The 12,705-nt window shown below is 43.4% G+C and overlaps 1 protein-coding gene across 4 annotated transcripts in view; it reads left to right on the forward strand.

Moving 5' to 3' along the window:
- PDPN (podoplanin) overlaps positions 1 to 11,962 on the forward strand; it is a 31,372-nt gene extending 19,410 nt beyond the window's left edge. The window contains exons 2-6 of one of the 4 annotated variants that reach the window (XM_027576686.2): positions 717 to 847; positions 3,000 to 3,129; positions 8,295 to 8,333; positions 9,111 to 9,222; positions 10,225 to 11,962. In XM_027576686.2, coding sequence (XP_027432487.1) covers positions 717 to 847; positions 3,000 to 3,129; positions 8,295 to 8,333; positions 9,111 to 9,222; positions 10,225 to 10,231 — 419 coding nt within the window. In that variant the 3' untranslated portion in view covers positions 10,232 to 11,962. The remainder of the gene's footprint in view (positions 1 to 716; positions 848 to 2,999; positions 3,130 to 8,294; positions 8,334 to 9,110; positions 9,223 to 10,224) is intronic. The other 3 variants (XM_027576696.2, XM_027576706.2, XM_027576715.2) reach the window with 3 other exon arrangements.
- The last annotated feature ends 743 nt before the right edge of the window (positions 11,963 to 12,705 follow it).

Raw genomic sequence — 12,705 nt, forward strand, 5'->3', positions numbered from 1 at the left:
GGGGTGAGGGGGCTGGGGAGGGGCAGAGGGAGAAGCAGACTCCCCCCTGAGCAGGGAGCCCCATGCAGGACTCAATCCCAGGACCCTGGGATCATGACCCGAGTTGAAGGCAGACGCTTAACCAACTGAGCCACCCAGGTGCCCTTAAATGTTGTTCTTTTTTTTTTTTTTTTAAAGATTTTATTTATTCATTTGACAGAGAGAGACACAGTGAGAGAGGGAACACAAGCAGGGGGAGTGGGAGAGGGAGAAGCAGGCTTCCCGTGGCGCAGGGAGCCCGATGCGGGGCTCGATCCCAGGACCCTGGGATCATGGCCTGAGCCGAAGGCAGACGCTTAACGACTGAGCCACCCAGGCGCCCCTAAATGTTATTCTATTAACCTGAATGCACTTTTGTATGAATTACATGAAATGGCACTAGGAAGAATCTGGTTCATTACTGAAAAGGTAAGGCATACATCCCCTGTCACCCTGCCCCAGTGAGGGGGGGCAGCTTCGCTGTTTTGTATTTTTATCCCTCTTTGCTTTACTATGGAGACCGCCAGGCCATTGTATGTGACACAGGTGCAGCAAGGAGAATGGTTTGTGGTAAGCTGGAAAGATGACCCCCCAAAAAAATCCCCAAAGGAAATGGTAAAGAAAATAATCTGATTGTAGCTGGCCAGTTAGGTCACCCAATTTCTACCTTAAGCCCTGACCCAGTCTTTCTTTTTTAGCCAGCACAGTCCGGCCAGAAGATGACGTAACACCAGGTGTCGAAGATAGCGTGGTGACCCTAGGGGCAGAAGATAACGTGATGACCACAGGCACCAGTGAAGAGCCTTATGAGTCTGGCTTAACAGCTCTGGTGAGTGTTCAAGAAGAGTGGAGTTTGCTCCACAGGCATGCAATCATATGCAAGGATATTTTATGACTGTCTTATTTCACTTAGCATAATATCCTTATGGTTTATTCATGCTGTAGCACATGTGAAAATGTCCTTCCTTTTTAAGGCTGATTATTCCATTGCATGTACCACGTTTTGTGTATCTGTTCATCGGTCAGTAGACATTTGGGTTGCTTCCAACTCTTGGCTATTGTGAATAGTGCTACCGTAAAAATGGATGTGCAAATACCTCTTCCAGACCTTGCTTTCGATCAGGTATATGCCCAGAACTGGGATTGATGGGTCATATGGTAGTTCTATTTTTAATTATTTTGAGGAACCTCCCTCTTGTTTTCCACAGTCGTTGCTCCATTTTACAATCCCACAGTGCACGATGGTTTCAGTTTCTCTACCTTCTTGCCAGTATGTTATTTTCTGTTCTTTTGAGAGTAGCCATCCTAAAAGGTACGAGGTGATAATCTCATTGTGGTTTTAATTTGTATTTCTCTGATGACTAGGGATACTAAGCATCTTTCATATGCTTACTGACCATTGTATATCATCTTTGGGGAAAGGTCTGTGCAAGCCCTTTTGCCCATTTTTGTTTGTTTGGTTTTTGGTTTTGGTTTTGTTTTTTGGGGGGGCCGGTGCACGCATACAAGCAGGGGGAAGGGGCAGAAGGAGAGAGAGAATCTTAAGCAGGCTCCACTCTCAGCATGGAGCCTGATATAGGCCCTGATCCCATGACCCAGAGATGATGACCTGAGGTGAAATCCAGTCAGATGCTTAACCAACTGAGTTACACAGGTGCCCCCTTTTTGCCCGTTTTTGAATTAAGCTACTTGATTCTTTGTCGTCAAGTTGTAGGAGTTCTTCTTACCCTTATCAGATATATGATTGGCAAATATTATCTCCCATTCCATAGGTTGCTTTTTTACTCTGCTGATTGTGTCCTGTGATGCACAAAGTTTGTTGTTGTTTTTTTTTTTAAAGATTTTATTTATTTATTTGACAGAGACAGAGACAGCGAGAGGCACAGCAAGAGCAGGAACATAAGCAGGCGCAGTGGGAGAGGGAGACAGAGGCTTCCTGCCTGGCAGGGAGCCCGATGTGGGACTCGATCCCAGGACCCTGGGATCGTGACCTGAGCTGAAGGCAGACGCTTAATGACTGAGCCACCCAGGTGCCCGTGATGCACAAAGTTTTTAAGTTTAATGTGGTCCCACTCATCTAATTTTGCTTTTGTTGCCTGGGCTCACTGGCATATTTGTTGAGTGCTACGTCGGCATGAACTTTGGAGTCACAGGATCACGTCCAAGTCTTCTTGCTTGTTGGCTATGTGAGTTTGGGCATGTTGTCTAATCTCTCTAGGCCTCGTTCAGACTTATAGGACTAATAATAGGATTTCCTTTACAGTGTTGTTTATGGAGTAAATGAGAAGGTCTTTAAAGGGCCTTGCACACAGTAAGCTCTCAATAAAAGCCAGTTATTCCTTTAATTGGGGGAGGGAGGGCATTGAAAGATGATACGACATAATACGTACCAAATAAATATTACAGGGAAAAAAAATGCCATTCAAGTTCAAGGGAGAGAAAGAATTAAAGCCTAGTGACCTGGTATTTTTTGAAGAATTATGACCCTAGGAAGTCAATTTTTTAGATTAGTCAATTTAGTCATGCTAACTATTTGATATTTATTTCCAGAGTACGTTTGGTGTCATTCCTGTCCTCACTCTGTCATTTCTGTTTTTTTGTTTTCTTGTTTCCACTTTAAATTGATGTCATCATATATTTTATGGTTTTTTTGGCGCTTTAAATCCTTTTCTGTTATAAGGTTGAGTATATATATATATATATTCTTTTTTAAGATTTTATTTATTTATTTGAGAGAGAGAATGAGAGATAGAGAGCACGAGAGGGAAGAGGGTCAGAGGGAGAAGCAGACTCCCCGCTGAGCGGGGAGCCCGATGCGGGACTCGATCCCGGGACTCCAGGATCATGACCTGAGCCGAAGGCAGTTGCTTAACCAACTGAGCCACCCGGGCGCCCGCTGAGCCACCCAGGCGCCCAGGTTGAGTATATATTTCAAAACGTTAGATTTTATTTCTCTTTTGCCTCATTTCCTTCTCTAATAGGTGCCAATAAATACAGAGAGTGTGACAGACTTTCACTTAGAGGATGGGCCGACTCAAGAAAGCACAGTCCATGCCAGAGAAGAGAGCCAAAGCACCACAGCCTTGAATGTAGTGACTCATCACTCTGTAGGTAAGAAAACCAGTTGCTCCCAATAGGCGTTGATCTTCTTCTATAATCAGTACATTACAAATATCCACGAACAAATCTAATGATCAGTAGGGCACGTATTGGAATGCTAAGAATGAGTTCTGAACCAAGCTTTGTGTGCTAGGTTCAGAATTCAATTTATAGGGTTGCTAAATTGAATTTGATTTATTGGGTTGCTGAACACAGCTTTCCCCTTTGAATGACAACGAGGGATAATGTCCCCACAAGGGCAAGTTAGCTACTAGTGTCATGTTGCTGATGGTAAGCTGATCCAATGTTACACTAAGAACCTTGTGTTGACACCCAAGAGCGGAAACCTTGACCAACCTATGTAAGTTGTAATAGATTCTATACTGATATTTACCATCTCACACTGAGTTCATGTCTGTACACATGGAACAAGAATCTATCCGAAATCAGTCTTAACCAGGATTGGGGGCTACACTTTGATTCATAGTTGGCACCTGCAGCAGTGTAAAAGGACCACTGCCTTGGGTCTTTGTCATTTGAGGTGTAGACCATCACTGAAAATGAAGAGAAATCATTACATTATGATTTCTTTACAACTTAACAATGGAAGGAGATAAACTCCCGATTCTAGAGCTTTCTTAAGAGAAATGCAGTTGTTTGGGGTTTTTATTTTAAAATTGCCTTATGTTGTAGTATATGGGATGGGAGCGGGAAAAAAACTAATCCTACGATAACTGCAGTGAATGCTTGCTAATGAGAAATTTTAAAGATTTTATTTATTTATTTGAGAGAGAGAGAGAGAGAGCTAGAAAGAGCATGAGTAGGGGACGGGGAGAGGGAGAAGCAGACTCCCCACTAAGCGGGGAACCCGAAGTGACACTTGATCCCAGGACTCCGAGATCATGACCTGAGCCAAAGGCAGACACTTAACCAACTGAGCCACCCAGGCGCCCTGCTAATGAGCAATTTTATATAAATTATTTTATCGAGATAGGTGTTGCCATCCTTAAATGAAAGTAAACATAAAGACCTTGCCTAAATCGATGGTTCCTCAAATCAGTGGCACATCTGAACACCTAGAAAGTTACTTTATTGTTCAATATAAGTTCCTTTTTTTTTTTAAAGATTTCATTTATTTATTTGACAGAGAGAGACACAGCAAGAGAGGGAACACAAGCAGGGGGAGCAGGAGAGGGAGAGGCAGGCTTCCCGCTGAGCAGGGAGCCCAATGCGGGGCTCGATCCCACGACCCTGGGATCATTACCTGAGCCGAAGGCAGACCCTTAATGACTGAGCCACCCAGGCACCGCTCAATATACATTTCTAGACCCAATCACCACTCTGGTTTTAAAAACTCTATAGCACTTTTGAGAGTTTTTTAAAAATTGCTTTATATTTGGGCTGCCTGGCTGGTTCAGTTGGTGGAGCATGTGACTCTGGATCTCAAGATTGTGAGTTTAAGTCCCACACTGGATGTGGAGACCATTTTTTTATATATACATATTTTGACCTCTTTATTTAAAAAACATCTGAAATACATAGGCATAATGTGAACAATTTTCTTTAATTAACATACAATGTATTATTGTTTCAGGGGTACAGGTCTGTGATCCATCAGTCTTACACAATTCACAGCGCTCACCACAGCACATACCCTCCCCAGTGTCCATCACTCAGCCACCCCATCCCTCCCACCCCACCCCCACTCCAGCAACCCTCAGTTTATTTCTTGAGATTAAGAGTCTCTTATGGTTTGTCTCCCTCTCTGGTTTCTTCTTGTTTCATTTTTCCCTCCCTTCCCCTATGGTCCTCTGCCTTCTTTCTCAAATTCCACATATCCGTGAGATCATATGATACTTGTCTTTCTCTGATTGCCTTATTTCGCTTAGCATAATACCCTCTAGTTCCATCCACGTCTTTGCAAATGGCAAGATTTGATTTTTTTTTTGATGGCTGAGTAGTATTCCATTGTATATATAGACCACATCTTCTTTATCCATTCATCTGTTGATGGACATCTAGGCTCTTTCCACAGTTTGGCTATTGTGGACATTGCTGCTATAAACATTGTGGTGCATGTGCCCCTTCAGATCACTACATTTATATCTTTGGGGTAAATACCCAGTAGTGCAATTGCTGGGTTGTAGAGTAGCTCTATTTTCAACTTTTTGAGGAACCTCCAAACTGTTTTCCAGAGTGGCTGCACCAGCTTGCATTCCCACCAACGGTGTTAGGAGGGTTCCCCTTTTGTGGAGCTTATTTAAAAAAAATTTTTTTTAATTACGCTATATTTGTACACACAGTGTTCATAGCAGCCTTATTCACAATAGCTAAAACATGAGAGCAACTCAGATGTCTGTCAACAGATAAATGAATAAACAGAATGTGGTGCATACATTTAATGGACTGTTATTCAGCCCCTAAGCACATTCTGACACCTGCTACAATATGGATGAATCTTGACATTATGCTAAGTGGAATAAACCAGTCACCCAAAGAAAACTACTGTATAATTCCACTTATATGAGTCAAATTCATGAGACACAAAGTAGGATGGTGGATGCTAGGGGCTGGGGGGAAATGGGGGTGGGGAGTTAGTGTTTAATGATATCAGTTTTGTGAGATGGTAAGAGTCCTGGAGATGGATGGTGGTGATGGTTGCACAAGAGTGAATGTACTTCATGCCACTGAACTACCTAAAAATGGTGAGGACAGTGAGTTTTATGTTATGTGTATTTTACCACAATGGTGGGGGGGAAGCTTTATGAAGTGCTTTGAAAATAAAGTCGAAAGGTCACTCTGAAATGCTAAAGAAATGGTGAACAATTAAACACCAGATAGAACAAAATAGGGCTAAGCAAAGAAAGAATCATCAATATAATTGATCATTGGAAAACATTTCAAAATTTTGGAGAAGAATTGATCATTTGTGAAATGAGTGGACAGCTCATTAGCTGCCGAAAATGCAGTGTCCCAAGTTGAGTATTCTTCCCATCAGACTAGCATACCTCTCTTATTCCTTTAAAACAAAATTCTCAATTCTCAGGAAAATACTCATGATTCCTCTCCTGTCCGGTCTCCTGCCCCACCCTGTCACAGTAAGTGTGACTTATGGCACATTTCCACATAATACATCAGTGTCCCAAGAAATGTTCACATGTGAGTTAAAATGTAATTATAAGCACTTGGTTTTTTAAGAGGTAATTTTATTAGGGCAGCAGATGTCTTTCCCATGAAACACCCAAGTATGATGATGTTCACTGTCATGACTACAGTCAGTTATAATTGGGCTGGAGCTAGGGAGGATAGAACTAATAAGCTCTAATTTGGTAATGAATCTTCCACAATTTTTGGTAATATGTTTTCTGATCAATGGTGTCACTGATGGTGAGAATGATGTGTCGTAAGTCTGGAAATCAGCAGCTGCCATGTCAGGACACGATAAACAAACGACTGGCTTTTTTCTACTGGTAGTTGGCAGCCAAAGGGATGACCTTTTAGGAGCAATTCCGTGATACATTTGTTCCGGGCTGGCCTCAGACCCACCAGTCTTTGAAATTTTTTTTTTTTTGTGGTGGGATAGCACCATCAGCTTGAGCTCCATGTAAATGTCCCAGAGCCATGGCTTCAGCTCATGCTGGCAGAGCGGTGTTCAGGGATCCTTAGCCCATAGGGTCATCTTGAAAAGGTGCCTATTTTTGAAGAGAGTCTTGATACAAAGACTTCTTTCAAATTCACGCATTAGATGGGCGCCTGGGTGGCTCAGTTGGTTAAGCGACTGCCTTCAGCTCAGATCATGATCCTGGAGTCCCGGGATCGAGTCCCGCATCGGGCTCCCTGCTCAGTGGGGAGTCTGCTTCTCCCTCTCCCGCTCCCCCACTCTTGTGCTCTCTCTCTTTCTCTCATTCTCTCTCTCAAATAAATAAATAAAGTCTTAGAAAAACAATCCACGCGGGCGCCTGGGTGGCTCAGTTGGTTAAGCAGCTGCCTTCGGCTCAGGTCATGATCCCGGAGTCCCGGGATCGTGTCCCGCATCGGGCTCCCTGCTCAGGAGCGAGTCTGCTTCTCCCTCTGACCTTCTCCCCTCTCATGCTGTTTCTCTCTCTCTCTCTCTCTCTCTCAAATAAATAAATAAAATCTTTAAAAAGAAAACAAAAAAAACCAATCCACGCATTAGAAAAATAAGCCTCTTGGAGATGATGCTTTCACCTTTGATTTGAAAAGCTCTTGGTTATATGTAGTATTTGCAAGTTGTGAACTATAGTTCTAGGGTGGGACCTGACTGACTGACTCTCTCTGTTGTCTCATTAAATGAAAGCCTCTTGAACTTTTCCCCCATCTGCAAACCAGGTAAAGGACCACCACCCGAAGGAGTTAAAGACTTGGTATGCAAAGAAGGTGATGGGAAAAACCAAACCAAACCAAAAACGTTTACTTTTAAGTAGGCATTGTGTAAAATTATCTGAAAGAGACTCACAACTTCATTGTTTACTTACTGTAAGTTAATAACTTAAACCCATGTGATAGGTAAATGAGAATATTCACATTGTAACTATTGGACTAGGTTTGGCTGCAGAGAGAAATCCTAATGTGATAGTGACAGAAACACAAAGAGTATATTCCATCATTAAACTTAGCTGGGCATATCGCTGCCCTGTAAGATGTGAGTTTTACTATTAAAGATAAAGCAGGGAATTGATATCACAAGACAAATCACAGTCGGGGCCCCATCTTCCAGAACTAGAGTATATTGCTCTCAAAATACAGTTCTTCAAAATAAACCTTATCACAGTGGATGAGTTTTTTATGGTCTTGATATTGGCCCAAGAATCAACAGCCTTGGTTTCTTTTGTTACCCTAACCTCTGAGACTTTTTGACCATTTCTGTGGGTCAATTTCCCTGACTCTGCTCTCTAAAGTAGATGACAAAAAAGTAAGATACACCAAAAACGCATAGGTATATGAAGAAGCATTTGTAAATTCAGTAGTAATAGTTTTGAAGACAAGATCGTGTCAGAACTTGCTTAAAAATCCTCTGATCCAATTTATTTAAGAAATTATATTCTTTGCTTGTGTCTTGCTACCTTCCACTTAGGGTAAATTCATTTTTTGCCACTTGTTAAATTATAGTTATTATATCCTAATAATTCTGTATCATTGTATCTCTTTCTTTACAGAGAAAGTAGATGAAGATACAGAGACAACACTTGAGAAAGGTAGGCGAGATTTTGTTATCAAGTATTTTTATGGGAGTTTTTTTTTTTAAAGATTTTATTTATCTGAGAGAGAGAGAATGAGAGATTAGAGAGCACGAGAGGGAAGAGGGTCAGAGGGAGAAGCAGACTCCCCGCTGAGCAGGGAGCCCGATGTGGGACTTGATCCTGGGACTCCAGGATCATGACCTGAGCCGAAGGCAGTCGCTTAACCAACTGAGCCACCCAGGCGCCCTTTATGGGAGTTTTTTAAAAAAAGTTTCGTTGAAGCTAATCTTGTGATGAATTACATTCTTTCCTGGATTGTAGTCAACAAGAGCGAAATACAGAACCCTCTGAGAAGAGGTTTCAAATCTCTTCTAAGAGAAAAAAGAAAGTTGCCTGTATTTGAAAATATGCAAACCACAAAGGAGTCTAGTCACTTAATGACGACCATGGAGAATGGTGTTGTATCACAGTTTATTGTTATGAAGGAAGAAAGTAGGGGCTCATTTAATCCAGCACACAGACGTTACCTAATAATTAACAGTGAAGCCACCTAGTATGAATGGTATGCTTGATAGATCCTGAGACCCAGGAATCTTTCCATTCATATGCGGGGATGAGAGTAGCCCAAAGTTTCATCTCTTTTAGGTCAACTCCCACTGAATAAGCAGAAGCAAATTGGAACATGATTTGCCAACTTCAGTGGGGCAGTGGTATTGTTTATAAATGACACATTCTATCACAAGGATACCCTTTATCTGGGGCTCATGCTTTTTTTTTCCCATCCTCATTCAGATGGCCTGGCAACAGTGACCCTGGTTGGAATTATAGTTGGAGTCTTACTAGCCATTGGATTCATCGGTGGGATCATCATTGTGGTTGCTCGAAAAATGTCAGGAAGGTACTCGTAAGTAAATAACTTACACCCATGTGGTAGGTAAATGAGAGCAGTCATATCTAGAACTCCAACCTTTGAGCTAATTGAAACCTCTAAATAAAGATCATGTTCAGGGATGTCTGGCTGCCTCAGTGGGAGGAGCATGCAACTCTTGATCTCGGGGTCGTGAGTTTGAGCCCCACGTTGGGTGTAGAGTTTACTTTTAAAAAAAAGTCATTTTCAGAAGCCCCTTACGTCTGTGAGGACTACATCTGAAGTATACCCAGGAGAACAGGTATCTACTTGGCCCTTCTAAGTGTCCAAAAAAGAGAGTTAGAGCCAGAGATGGCTTTTGAGTTGACTCAAAAGTTGAGATCTAATCAAATTTGGCCTTTCGTCCTAATTTTTCAACTAAGGGAACTTGAAAGAAAATCCAAACCAAGTTTCAGCTTGTTAACTAATTGCCCTGCTCCCAATCATCAGAGGGAGGGAGGGGGCCTTCAGCAGAGCATCCATTGCAGAGCCTGGGCACCATTCACCATGAGAATTCTCCTGGTGGTGGGGTCCCCTCCCTCTACTCCTGCCCTGCACATACCCACATGCATGGTAGTGAACTCCTAGTAGTGATTATTGATGAAGGGAAGGAGTTCTTCCTCTTTATGAAGACTCCTTCTTAAGAATTCAGAAGATCCAAACTCATAACCAGAGGAAGACTTTTTCTTATTTCTGTTGGGGAGATGATACATAATGGGGGGTAGGGGGTGGCAGAGAGGACAAGTGCTATATAACTGGGGGTCGAGGGACACAGCCCACAATACGGTCGCAGATTTATGTGCTTGGAAGAGCCTGAGAACCTGCCTCTGGCTGTGTGAGGGCCAGGCATGCAGGAGGAGTGAGCAGGGAGAGGAGAAGAGCTCCAGGTTCCAGAACTACCAGATTTATATGGAAGGACAATAGGACCATGACTCACACGATTACTATTTACAGTGCCAGTAAGAGAAGTGACAGTCCCCTTTTTCTTTGTTTTCACAGGCCCTAAAGTGCTGAAGAACTGTGCCCTTCTACCAACACTTTTTTAAAAGAGAGTTTCCGACTTCCCCGTCCCTGAGCGCGTGGGAGGAGATGACCCATGGAAATCGCTTGGCGATCCCAACTCCAAATCCATGGTGATCCCTCCGCCTGCCAAAAGTAACCCAGGGAAAGACAATTCACGAGACGTGCTCCTCTAGGCATTTTGTCTTTTGAAAATACGTTTAAATATAAATTTTGTAAAAGATGATTTAAAAGACAAAATGCATAGAAAATGGAGCAAAGCAATGTAAACTGATTTGTAACTAAGACAAAATATAATTTAATCGATGCTTGAAATTATAATCCTGTCTCCGTTCTGACCATTCTCTGTTATTGTTAAAATGCAATCAAGTCTGGAAATATTTATACCAATGGAGTCCCTGAGTTTAGTACCATGTTCGTGAGCGGCATCAGCATTGTGCAATCTCCGCTCTGTTGAAATGTACACATTCCAATCTAGTCTGGTCTGTTGTGAAAGCCTAATTTCATGTGAATAATCAAGTAGAAAATCTAAACTTGTATAATATGTAATGAGCAACTGCCTTTCACTGGCCCAGATAAATCATTTCAAAGGCCCCCATGTTAGAGTACAAACAGGAAGTCTACGGTTTGGAGAAGGGATTTTGTTTCTCACAATAAGGTCATGGGGCAGGCTCTAGGCTGGCTTATTGCCTTCTCCAGCAATGACTTGGTGACTCAGAGATTTGCTCCCACCTGCCGTCTCCTCTTCCCTCAGATGATGAGCCAGAGCTCCTGGAACAGCCTTTTCTCTTCCCAGGACCTAAGCCCTTCAGATTGGCTGTTTTGTTCTGGAATATGGAAGTCTTAGCCCTGGATGCCAGGGAGACTGCTGGAGGCCCAAGGGTGCCCGAGGCTCAGATGTTCCAGAAATCAAGCACTATGGCGTTCCCCAAACAGAAGGAAACCCTGTGTGTCCCTCTGGCCTGATTACTTTCTGCCTCAGAGGAAACATGTGGGACACAAAAATAACCCTGTAAGATAGTAATTTTAAGAAAGCAGGTGGAATTTAAAGGCTGGACGTAAAAAATAAAAGAAATTCTGTCTCCGTGACACATCCCACACACTTCCGTGGGGTCATCATTGAAAAGATCACCAGAGTAAAGGAACCCACGCTACCATATGGGGCGGGCACCATCCAGCTCAGTACCTTTTCTGTAGTTCAGCTGCCTTCTTTTTCCCAAACACAAAGTTTTTATACTGAGCAGGTGCTTTGTCATGATTGTAGTTGTGCAGGTCTGATATCCTCTCAACTTGTACGAAAAAGTAAACTATCCTTTGGAAAAGCACCGCCCATTCCTCTCTTTCTTGCAGTAACGCGGGGATGTTATGTTAAACAGCGTGCCCTTCTGTTACCCAACTCTGGCTGGTCCACCAACCCGGGGTCCGTATTTGAACATCCGCTGATTGAGAGAAGGGGCTTTAGAAGGGCTTTGTGTGCTTACGTATCCTTCTGTTTCATCGCCCAGATTCCTGAACGGGAGTTGGGGACAAAGTCCGTTTTGTCTTGCGTGTCCTTTCTTTTTTTTCTCTCACTGTGAACAATAACTTTCCGCCCCAAGTCATACACTGGACCCGCCACCTGCTGGGACAGGACTGTGGGTTTCTTGGTCACATCTGTGTTGGTGCTCAATGCAGTGTAGATGTGTTTTAAAATAAAAAACAGATGATTGCGTATAACGATGAGTCAGACCTTTGATTGGAAAGATCCCGTCTGGGTCACACTTTAGAACAGCTCCAGATAAGATTATCAGTTATGGAAACATCTGCCTCTAAACTTGATCGGAAGCGAATTATAGGTGGTTACAGGAAATACGTCCACTGGAAAGAAATACAACTACGCCTTTCACGTAGGGCTCTGCCAGAGTGGAGAGGTGAAGGTCAAGCTGAGGAATGGGATGAGACAGGTGGCACCTTGGGCCTTCTTTTGCCCTCTGGTCACAAAGGGTTAACAAGATTTTGCCTGGCTCCTGATTGTCCTGCACTGGACGGGAGCCCGGTCAGGGAGCCGTTACACCTGCTCCTGCCAGTCTCGGGCAGCCTGTCCCTCCGGAATTCCTGCTCCCGGGACATCTCACTGCTCCATGGCCCTTGGCTACAAGCACTCTGCCTGGTCTAACAGAGAACCAGCCGTGTCCACCTATCGCCAGAGAGAGAGAAAGAGAACAGGGCTCTCAGGTCAAGTGCACAGTCACAGTCCCTTACCCACTCACGGAGCTGCCGGGGCTGCTGAAAGTTCAAGGGAACTTTCTCCCATCAGAGGCACCTGGGAACAGGCATGCTTAAGGTAACCGTGCCAGATGAAAGCCTCGTTTTACCCCCTGCCCCCCCTTCTTTGTTTCAACCCGGGAGAGCCAGTTGAAAACCCAGGACTTAGTTCTGCCCTCATGTGGCACCTTAATGACCCAGGAAAGAACAAGAAGC

The sequence above is a fragment of the Zalophus californianus genome, chromosome 4, assembly GCF_009762305.2.
Source record: "Zalophus californianus isolate mZalCal1 chromosome 4, mZalCal1.pri.v2, whole genome shotgun sequence".
Taxonomy (NCBI): domain Eukaryota; kingdom Metazoa; phylum Chordata; class Mammalia; order Carnivora; family Otariidae; genus Zalophus; species Zalophus californianus.